This window comes from Botryllus schlosseri, chromosome 4 (genome assembly GCF_051294905.1).
Source record: "Botryllus schlosseri isolate E-star chromosome 4, Bs_hap1, whole genome shotgun sequence".
In the NCBI taxonomy this organism is placed as follows: Eukaryota; Metazoa; Chordata; class Ascidiacea; order Stolidobranchia; family Styelidae; genus Botryllus; species Botryllus schlosseri.
The window spans coordinates 30128687-30140705 of NC_137239.1; the positions used below are offsets into that span (position 1 = coordinate 30128687).

At 40.5% G+C, this 12019-nt stretch overlaps 1 protein-coding gene across 1 annotated transcript; it reads right to left on the bottom strand.

Moving 5' to 3' along the window:
• Positions 1–6376: 6376 nt before the first annotated feature.
• On the bottom strand, positions 6377–7506 carry LOC145437810 (uncharacterized). Its single transcript, XM_080315110.1, has 2 exons — positions 6984–7506; positions 6377–6924 (listed from the first exon to the last, which is right to left on the bottom strand). Exons 1-2 carry the CDS (start codon positions 7057–7059, stop codon positions 6464–6466), a joined length of 537 nt encoding a protein of 178 aa, XP_080171236.1. The 5' UTR covers positions 7060–7506; the 3' UTR covers positions 6377–6463.
• Between the last annotated feature and the right edge of the window lie 4513 nt (positions 7507–12019).

The window sequence follows — 12019 nt, forward strand, 5'->3', positions numbered from 1 at the left end:
GGGAAAAAACAGCGTTCACAGTGCAGGGCTGTGGGATAGGCCTATGGTTTTGGTGTCCCGGAGACACTAAAATTTCAGAAATCAAGAACATTTCGGCGACCAGCCTTATCTACCTGTGCTTATCAATAGTGAATTGCTTCCAGGAGGAAATACTACAAGACTTCAATTAATTTTTTATGGGCTAAAATTGGAAATGTCGCGATGATAATACTGAATGCCCGCTAATCATATTGTGGAACCACCTTCCTCCAACTACGTATGAAAAAATCAAAAGATTAATTCCTTCAAGATCCTCCAGTGGAGGTATTTTTATTACCAATGATGACGAAAGATTCTAATGTAGCCTACATGACTGGTTCACTATTAACATGCGGATCGCAGAATAGTACGACTATATATCCCTTTTGAAATCTGGTCATTTTTCGCGAAACTGACCATCACTTTTCAAATTCATACCGTGACCTCAGCAAGACTTCAATCTGGGCTGTTTCATTTTAGAAGTGGGCGGACTATATCCCTCTACCGTTTCCGTCTTCGATCGACACCCCAAGACATGTCTAGGTTTTTTTATAAGACTAAATAAACAAACTTTTTCTCTAAAAAATCTCTTTCTCTTTCTCATTTTTCAAGACTGACCCCCAAGATAGCGTCAGAGAGTCAAAAATGATGCATCAGTGCGTAGCCACCGTTGCCTAGTTTCGAACAAGCCGTCAACCATGGCCGTAAACCGCGCGGCTCGTCAGATATCGAAAAATCAAAAATACATGAAAAATTTACATATGGGCGTGGTCAGTGAGTGGTCATAATGGTCAAGTTCAATATCAATACCGAATAGGAGCCCTACCGCCCAGTTAATGGCATGAAACAACGTGGTATACTTTCTCTTGTCGTATCCAACCATTTGCAGGCATAGTAAACCAGTTTATGGACTCATATTCGGTCACGAACTAAACTATGTTCTTGAAAATCACCGAAGCGTGACCACAATTACTAAACCCCTTCAGAATACTCCCAAGAACTAGTTTTGATGTTTGAAACGGTGAAAAATTACACAGAACGCCGTACAAGTCGACTTCTGAAGTTCTGGCAGAATGTCTGACTAGATTTTCCACTCGGAAAATACCTGGAAATTTTTGATGATAACCACTTTTTTCTGCAGGGGTATTTTCGACCAAACTCCTTATGTTAGATCGTCGGTGCTCGAAAATTGTCATGCCTTATACCTTCGAATTAGGTATCATATAACTCAGAAGATTGCTAGCTTTCCCTACAAACACAAATGAAGCCTATAGGACGCAGAAAAATCAAGATAGGGCCAGATGAAGTTGACCGATTCCGTATACGGAATCAGATTTTAAAAGGGATATGTAAATTGAATTCAATCGGACATATCCTCCAATAGATCTTCACGAATCCTCAAGAATAGACAGAAGATATTTGCTTTCGCCCAAAGAGTCGTTCTTCTGGCTGATGGTTGGGACAGAATCCCTGCTTCGAGGACCTATGACTTCCAAATCTGTCAACAAACAGCAAATTATCAATGTACTATATTGACAGTTGAAACTCACCATGCAATTACTGAACATCCATTTCATTCGTGCATGATTACATATGCACTCAAGGACAGCAGAAATTCCAAATCGCAAATCTGCTGTCCTACACAAATCAAAGTCTGATTTACGATTTGCACAAGTCATTATTGTTGCTCTGGTGATATTTATTTAATATAAATGATGCAATTTCTCAGCAATAAAAATGGCAAATTATGTGTATGTTCCTTCCTTTTCAATTTTCGTTGAAGGTTATCAATGCATTCCACATGCAAGGCCATACAGGAAGTATAAATACTTGTTTCGCATTACAAATCTACGTAACAATTTTCACTGGAGAATATGTAAATATTACACTGTTAGTGATGACTAGGGCGAATATTTTTTGACATGTCAAAATAGTCAAAAATTTTATCAAAATTGTTGCGTTGACCTTTTGTCAAATATTTGTTACCAGTGTGAAAAGTTTTTTGCAAACTGCATTTCGTTGGTGTCGTATAGGAGCTGCTCTATGGCAAGCACATTTCTCGTAGTTGAAGAGAGGGAAAACTACTTCTATATACTCATTGGCGACATCTCTGTGCATGAAAAGACGTATAGTCCTACATCTTGGACACCAGACCAGCATAGTGGAGACAGTGATCCAGCACGTAGATTGACGACGCACTGAAGAAGCTGGAAATTGAAATAATTTCGTTTTAATGCTTACCAATTCACCCAGTTACATGAGCGAGGCTTCTTCACAAAACAAACAGATCCAACTATAGATATGTAGAAAATGTCACGTTATACGCGAAGATGCAAAATTGTGCAATGTGGAATTTCGTATGGCCATCTGCATCATTGTATCCAAATTTCAGACAACTCTGAGAGTCATTTAAAAAAAAAGCAGAATCCTTAAACTGTCTGGAGCAGTGTTTCTCAACCTTTTTGTCTTCGTGAGCCACTTTTAGACCGTCCCGCCACCAGTTCAAATTAAGCTCCGTCATCGTCATCTATAATTATTAACTGTAGGCTAGTGATAAACGGCGAGAAAATGACTTTTATTGAAAATAACGGCGCTTCTTTGATAGTGGCCACACATCGAACAATGATCACCATAATCAACAATAAATGATTCCCTTAAACATGTCAAAATTTATAAACATCAAAATAAATTATTTTTCGCGTCTGGTTAGGTTGGAGGCGGGTTAGGGAATCGTAAGATTGGGGTTGTAGGTGCGTTAGGGAGAGGGCTGTGGTTAGGGTAACGTAAGATTAGCGTTTGGGGAGAAGGTTATATGGGCAAGTTTTTGATGCACTAAAAACCTGAGAAAGTTGCATTTATTTTTTTAATTTTAAAAAAAGTTGCAGAAGTTGCATTTATACAATTTTTTGAAGTCATGAGGGTATGAGATACTCGAAAGGTTCCAGCAGTTTAAAATTTGCATGGTGTCTGCTTGTTCCGTTTCTACCTTCCCTATTCAATCGATCATGGTTACATTTTTATTTACATAGGGTTCGCACAATTTACCAGTTACTTCAGGGAGTTTCATGACTAACGGAATAGTGGGTATGCCACATACCCGAAAAAATTGCTAGGTAAACAGGGCATACCAAGTATACCTGCGTCCGGCGCGTATGGTGGGCCGCATTGTCACTTGAAATCCATTAATTTAGTCTTTATTCTAGTTTTATAGCATATTTTGCGCAATGCTTGATAAAAGTTGCATTAACAATATAGACAAAAGTTGGAACATAAAACTCCTCCAAACAGATTAAAACACCATACTTCATACATTATGAGTATTTACGAAGCTTCCAGATGCTGTAAAAAAAGTTGCAAAAACTTGCCCTTTTGAAGGTGGGAAGGGTACCGTAATATTAGGGTTAGGGTGAGCCCGTAATGTTAGGATACGGTACCCTAGGGTTAGCGGTTAGGGTGAATGTACTAATAATGTAGTGGTGAATGTAGTAATAACGCGAAACACTTCCAACAACACCTTTGGGTATGATCACAGCATATATAATACCGGTACCAAAATTAGTTATTGAGCCCACCGTCGTGTCGGAAATTAATTATTATTATCTGTAGATGAAATACAACAGTGATAGCATAGCAACAGTTGATTATAGCAACGGTACCTTCCTACGACCATAACTAATCTTCACTACGTCACTCAGCACATAGGCCTACAAAACATTCTATTAAAATATTTCCGCGACCAATGTTTAGTCAGCATCCCTAAAAGGCTAAAACCATTCTTGTTATGCTTGCAGTTGGGACGGAATCTTGTATAAACCTGTCATTACCTGCACTATAGCAGTTGCAAAATTAAAGTCAGCACCATATCTACCATTTCTGCCTCTCTTGCGCTAAATGAACAGAGATGCGCCGCGTTCTTGCGTTTCAATAATATTTTTCAACTCAGAAATGGTCTACCAACCCCTATACTTACCAGCTACCACCTTATGACGACCAACACATATATGGCATTATAATAATAGAGGTGAAGAGGCCGCTGGTTACCCGAGTATATGAACATGCCATTTGGGGCACATAACTTCAGAATAACGCGAAACAATAACTTCATATTGTTGATTTATTCGCTAAAACCTGGTGATAGCCTACCTGAGTGAGTACTGACTAGTGAGTTGAGTAATGAGTATGTTACCTATCCGCTAGTAGTGCTGTCGGTCACAACATCGCTAGTTCTCAAAGCGGAGTCTCCATGCCAGTATAGAGTATGACTGGAGTGACGACTCGATTGTTCTCCCATTGTTAGCCGGCAGAATGGTCACGGTCAGATGGATCCACCCAAAACAGGATCGCTCAGTGCTTGTTTCAATGGCGTTCAAGGCGATTCGTCGCGTATTTCTTGAAGTTGCGTCGGAATTAGTTCGACAGTTCAACATTTAGGTAGCGGTGGCGAGTCGTTATGACTAGTGAATAATACTGTGCAGCCTATGTTACATTTCTCACGAGATTGATGTGATATTGTGGCTTTGATCCTTTGTAGAGTTTGCTACGTATATGAATATAATGGCAGAAGGTATAGATTCTATATAGAATAGCTGGTTCGTGTGCATTGGCTATTGTGAGATGAATTCATGGAAAGAAAGACTGAAGAATACTACAAAGTGAACAAGTGGAAAGATCTTGAACTATACCGATATGCAATTCACGATATCGTTGATTGAAAATATGTCCTATATCAACTGCAGAAACTCGAGCATGAATATAACAAATAATATTGCAACTGTCTTGTAGTCTTATATAATGCCTGTCCGATAACCGCAGAAACTGAGTATGACTACCAGGACCGTAACTGCCGCACCCCAAACCCGCCAATTGGGGGGGGGGGGGTGGCGCGAGCTCGAAGGCGGCCCAAAATTATTTCGCGAATTAGCATAAATTATTGAGTATTTTTCAAAAATTTATGCAACTTTTTCAAAAAAATTTCGCGCTTCGTGTGATTTCAAGTTGCCAACTTTCTTAGTTATTTGGTAGCCTACTCTTCCCCAAGACAAAATACGCAAGATTTATCGAAATGGACATATCGGCGAGACATTTAAAGTTTTAGAACATGTAACATGCGACTCCAAGAAGTGTGCCAGAACGATTGGCAGCGAGAAAACCTGGGCCAAAAAGGACTGCCCGCTTACGCTGACCGAAAACTTCGTTATATATGCAAAAGGCATATAAGTTTAATTTTCCATAGGCGCCTAAATGACTGGCGTCGAATGTTCCTGTCTTGGCAATCTGAACCTCAGAAGACAAATACCATAATCCGCAGGGAAAAATTGTATGCCCATTGCCCATAAAGAAATACCAATTTGAAATCACGTGCGTCGTTAGTCTAGTACATTTGAGCGATTCTGTATTTTTTGATATAACAGACAGGAGATCACGAAATGACATCATGAAACGAAGTCATACCAACGGGGCCGCCCGCCCGAATATGTTTAATTATTATTTACGGGCCCTACAGTTTCCAAGCCACCTCATTCAGCTCTACCGGTAAATCTGACAACGTGAACAAGAAATTGATAGCAATATATATGCAATTCCCAATATTATTGACCGATTTTATCATGAATTATCGAATATTTTCGCGCTTTGAGCTGGCTCACTAAACTGTGGCCCTTATTTCGTGACAAAAGCGAACAACGTGATGGGGGGGGGGGCGGTTTATCACCCTATGGGAGCCCAAGACCCAGATTTTATTGGGGGGGGGGCTGGCCAAGTGCTGTTCCGTTCCTGCGAACGGGTATACGCCCGAAGATGTTCAATTATTATTGAGGGCTCCTACCATTTCAAACACACCTCACTCAGGTCTACCGTTAAATCAGATTACGTGGGCATAGAGAGGATAAAAACTGATAACAATATATATTCAATTCCCGATCATATTGACCGGTTAAATCATGAATTTTGAATTTTTTTGCGCTTTGCGCGTGTGGACGACCAAAGCTGCCCCACTAAACGGATGGTGAACACAGATGATGAGTAGCGGTACACAGCGTATAGCCAATGGGGGGTCTGGGGGGCGAGGCCCCCAGAAGTTCGGTTTATCACCCTATGAGGGGCCCATGACCAACGTTTTTTTTGGGGGGGGGGGCTGACGAAGTGCGGTGACGGCCCTGATGACTAGAAAAAGAGCCTTGTGTAATGTTAATGTTCTGCTTGAGCTCGACTCACAATAGCCAGAGCTTACTTCTTGAAAGTGTGCCAAATCGCACTTGAAGGGAATTCGTTTTCATTGCCAAGAACACAGGAAGACGTCTGCCGGTCGACATTAGTAGTAAGCCAATGCACCACGTCAAGGTTTCGACCAATGCATTGGTTTCCTTTTTTAGGTAGGGAACCTCAATGTGGATAGGCAGCATTTGCCACAGAGAGAAAAAACTACCATACTAAAAGAGCATATTGTTCATTTTTGTTTCAAGCCATCTCGCAAACTTTTGGAAAATTTGGAGGACTTTTTTTGCTTCTCATGCAATGCAAACTTTGCAAAATTGTGAGACAAGATGTTATTCAAGTGTCTCATTGCCTTGTCCATGACATCCTCAACCTCATTTAGGTCTGAGCCAGATTGAAGTGACACAGTATGAATTAATTTGTTGAAGAATGGATCACAGTGAATTGCGTCAAGTACCCTGAAAAAATTGATCTTTTTCAGGGGTTTTGCCATTTCTTTACTGTGGATAACATAAAAGCGGAGAACCATGCCATGAAACTGTTCAGACGGGCTCTTCAATCCATCGACTTTCTTCTGCATCACTTTAATGAGGTTTCCCGATGGCGCTGCAGATGTTAGGCATGTGGCAATTGCTTCGTTAGCTTGCTTGGAAATGGCTCCCAAAAGCACTCCACCAATATATTCAAGTATGTCTAAAAACATGTCAAAGTTTTTCCATGGAAAGGCAAAGTATCAAAGGCTATTTACTTACCAGATTCCTTGCTGTTGACTCCTCCAATCTCTGTGATTGGATCCTGTTCTTTACCGCACACGAGAGAATCAAACATCTTCAAAAGTAATGCTGAAGCTGGCAATTGCGGCAAACCCAGCAACTTGTTAGCTTGGTGACAGATATTAGAATAATGTTGATAAAATCCGTCAACACCAAGTTTGCAATATTCAGAATGGAGTTGTTTCACCAATGGAACTGCTTTGATCACGTCTAGTTCCTCGAATTATGGGGCGCATTCAAAGTATTTTTTGGTATTTACACAAGCCCTCTTCAAAACAGCAATTACAGCATCCTCGGATATATCCCAAGTACTGGTGGGAACTTTATGATTTTTGTAATGTTTTTTCAGAGCTTTCACAGTCGGAAAGGATGCTTCGCATTCCTCACAAATCACACCTTTCCAGTTATCGAGTCCTTCGAAACATTCTTCAATTTCCATTTCAGTCAGTCCCTCCCAGTCATCCCAAAGTGATGCAGCTAAATCAATCATGATACCGATTTCTATCCGTGACGAAATATGATCTAAATCTGGCGAAAAATATAACAGAGGCTACACGGTATTATTCACTAGTCACAACGACTCGTCACCGCTGCCTAAATGTTGAACTGTCTAACTAATTCCGACGAAACTTCAAGAAATACACGAAGAATCGCCTTGAACGCCATTGAAACAAGCACTGAGCGATCCTGTTTTGGGTGGATCCATCTGACCGTGCCATTCTGCCGGCTAACAATGGGAGAACAATCGAGTCGTCACTCCAGTCATACTCTATAATGCCAGCTACGTTGTAAATTGCTATGGTATAAGTATATATATCATTGGTGCTGAGCTGGTAGCCGACATTTAGTTGACAATTTCATATTCTCACCTAGTTATCAAATCGGCCTGATTTCCTTCCGTAGAAGCTTTCCGAAGTTTTCGTTCAATTTATGTACATGTCCATAGGCGCCTAAATTAGGGTTACCATATTTCTGTGACCTAAATTCTGGGCTCCCTTTAGCGCCCACTAGTGGATTTCAAAATGAGTTATGACGTCACACTAGCAAAGCTTTGCTCATAGACCAGAGGTGGTCACGATCCGGTTCAGAAGTATGTGGCCGTGTGTTGTGTAACCTGGGACCGATAAACAATGATTTTAAGCCCACACTATGGGGTATTCAATGTAATTTATGGGGGTGCTTTCTATATGGATCTGGTCTGAATTTTTTGAATGAATTCTATCAATAATATTGGTTGTTCCATACGTTACTATATACATACTACTCTCCACCCACATGATCAGAGTTAGCGGTATAGAGTTGGGGGAGGATGATGAGTTCGAAAATACACGGAGCGTAATAGTACATCGTTAAGTCATGTTCATGTCATGTTCAGCCCCTTCCCGGCCAAATCAACAATGATTTTGAGCCCATCATAGGGTAATCGATGCCATTTCTGGAGGGGGGCTTGCTATATGAATCTGGTTTCCTTATGCATCATGTCGTTAAATTTTTTGAATGAATTCTGTCAATAATATTGGTTGTTCGGTTGTTCCATATATTACTATAGATAGTTACTGCTCTCCACATGATCAGAGTTAGCGGTAGAGCTGGTGGAGGATGATGAGTTCGAAAATACAGGGAGCGTAATTATTAGGGCCATTTTTATATGACCTTAAAAAATCAATTATATGACTTTATTTTTGGGAAAAATATGACTTTATATGACTTTATGCGAAAATCGTGTATTTTTACATGTAACCAACGTCACTCATGGAACTGACAAGTAACACATGAACAACATAACAGTAATACACATCCATTTTTATTTTAAACCACTTTTGTAGTACAGTTTCATGTAGTGTTGAACGTTGGAGTCTTCAAAGTTACGAGTTGGACGTAAAAATGACTTTAGTTATTTGGACGTAAAAATGACTTTAGTAAGGAACATGAGCGCTCCACAGACGTTGATGTTGGTTGACACTTCTGCAGTTTTGCATACGGCGCTGGTGAAATGTCTTGTCTTTGTAGTTCCATAATTTGTTTCACATCGTTTTGTCCAATCACTTCTTAATGTAATTTTTGAAATCTTTTCCGAAATCGAGGGCATTTAGATCAGCATGAGCATCTTAACTAGTGTACGTACAACTTTCCATTTTCAGTATCAAGTTTGAAATATTGCTGTAGGGGAGGCATATTTCTGTTAACTGACTCGTCAACTTTGGATCGTTGACTGAATCTTTGACGCTCTTTACAATAACTCCTTCAGCTTCCTATGCGTTGACTATTTCTTTCACTTGTGGAAGTCTCCGAACTTCAAATGACGTCCCACTTCAGTGCACAGAAGTAAAACAGATTGTGTGACCTCATAATGCAATGTGTGACATCATAGGTCTGCGACTGTAATGTTATGTAGGCTATTAAGGCTAACCTTACAGTTTGCCTTCGTTCAATCAGAAATTGCCTTACTTTCTTAGTGCGTAATTGCTTCAATTGACACTTTTTATTCAAAGTATACAACAATATGACTTTATAACTCAAATATGACCTAACCAGGAAAATATGACTTTATATGACTTTATAACTTTCTTAATATACCCCATATGGATGCGGTTTTTGCGTTAAAATTGATTTCACGACTTACTGATGCATAGAAAAAAATATGACTTTAATGACATTAAATGGCCCTAGTAATTATACATCGTTAAGTCATGTTCATGCCCAACCGATAAGATCGTTTAACAGCCTTATGCCGGTGCGTACCACGGAGCTTGATAAACACCCCACATTAAGAACCACTGAGCTACACTCTCGTTTCGCTATAGATAGCATTGTTGCGTCACTATGCCGCTCTCGATAACAATAAAAATTTCAAGGCCGTTTGTGGGGGTTCCTGCGCCATGAGCGAAATAAAATTTATATTTTCGTAATAAGTACAGCAGCAGCTTTCGGTTGATACCCGACTTATCAAATTTGATGCTCGCTAAGCCGGTCAAAAATTACCGTCAAATCGCCTTCAGCCAAATGGAAAGTATGACGTAGACCAGGGCGTGTCAAACTCTAATCGCGCGCTGGCCGGACGAGTCAACTGATTCCAAAATGTTCTTGCTTTTCACTTGAATACCTTGAAGCATATATAGTAAGACACAGATAATAGGATTTTTGAAGTAGCAAGTCCAACACCTTTATTCGCGAACAATTGAAATGGCGAAATACGATGATTGTCCGCCGTTTCATCATAGATTGGCATCATAGATTGGCACGATATAAGTTGGCATATTCTATGCTCCCTTTGATATAGTCGTAATCCGGCGTTATCCCTGCATATGCGCTGTGAGGAATACATATTTAATTGGAAACGAGTACGTAGGGATCTGTTTTATTGTTATTGAACCGCGAGTCGGGTTTCTCTTAGGTCTGGGAATCTATTGCGTCGAAAAGTGACGCAGCAGTGCGACCACAGAAATTTCAGTTATATATTTGCGCAACTAATATATATTTCATGTAACGGTTCCGCATTGGCGAGTTCGCTTCAGTGAATATGCTTTATGGGCGATTTTACCATGAAACACTGAGCCTAGTGAGCACTTCTTGAAATTGGTTGCCACTTGTTAGTGTTACCAGTGGCAACTAGAGTGAAACTATAGTCGGGTGGTTATAATTGGGCCTATGTGCATGGAGGTATCTCGTGCATAAAATCTCACCATATGTTACAGATGTGCTGGAAAATATAGGAATATTTTAATCTACTCAGAATTGCTTCTCTGGCCGGATGAAATCGTCTGGCGGGCCGTATGTCTGACACCCTGAGCCGTGATATTTGCTTGTGTCCACACCATGACCACTGAGCTATATAAACTATGGTAACGCTATATAATTTCATTTCAATAAAATTTCATCATTTCTAAACATCACAAGACTGTGACACTATGAAAGATAGAAGGATGCCGAAACGACTTGAAGTATTCCCTCTGATCAGACACCCACGTGGGCCTAGGCGATGTAAAGAGGAGGCATACACACTGAATGAAAGTAAAAGATCGTCAGATTATATTTTCATCCACCAAAGACAGATGACACACACACACAATGTACAATGCGACATAGGCCTACAAGACACAATCACACACAATGCGATGTAATGAATAGATAGGGCGATGCCCAATAGACCAGTTGCGATCTCCTAATCAGGCATCCACCTCGGCCTAAGTGCCCGGTGTCACAGTCTTCGCGCAATGTCCGATGTCACAGTCTCTGTGCAATAAGCGCTACGCGCGTTATTATGTTCCCGGCGTGTAACGACATTGTAAAAATTTTTCGCACAAATATTTATGACAGAGCTTGCTTTCAGTTTCAGTACATAAGTGTCATTATAAACGACGAATAAAAGTATATCAAACCACGCTTTTTCCCGCTGCTGATTGTTCAACTCAGGCGGATGTTTTACTTTTTCCGCATTTTTCGTTCCTCCATGTTGCGTGCACACAAATATTGCAGCTCGGGAATCGGCAGGTTATAGAACGGTTGAGCATTGAGCACGCGGTGAAATCGTGCCCGATATCTGTAACTGTGCGCGGATCTCCAGCATTGGCACGAGCGGAGATCATGCCGCACGAGTTGGCAATATTTCCGCTCCATTTTTGCGTTTTATGAGCTCAAAATCCCCAATATCTGAATAATGAATAATTGACCCGATAATAGCCCGTGTATTCGTGAAATCATGTCGCTATGTTAGGCAAGTAATTAATCAAGTTTTATCCCCCGAGAGGAAAAGGCGTGTAGCGTTTAAATGAGATAATGCGATAAACCTTCAATCAGAACAGACAGTTCGCCGTCCGGGTACTTCGCATAATTTGTGTGATACGGACCCAGTTATCAGCGAAGCAATACTTTTTAAACGTTAGGAAGGCGCGCCGCAATCGCAAACCCTAATCATGTGTACTTGATCTTCTATAGTAGGCCTAAACTAGCATTTGGAACAGAGGAAAGTTTAAAGTTTATTCTTGTCTTTCATCTCATCCTAAAGCTAAACTCTT

Excerpts from the sequence above, each read along its gene's own strand:
- LOC145437810 (XM_080315110.1), bottom strand. The coding sequence starts at position 7,059 with ATGTTTGATTCTCTCGTGTGCGGTAAAGAACAGGATCCAATCACAGAG. Across the intron at positions 6,925-6,983 it reads AGTCAACAGCAAGGAATCTG|ACATACTTGAATATATTGGT; the intron begins GTAAGTAAATAG and ends ACATGTTTTTAG.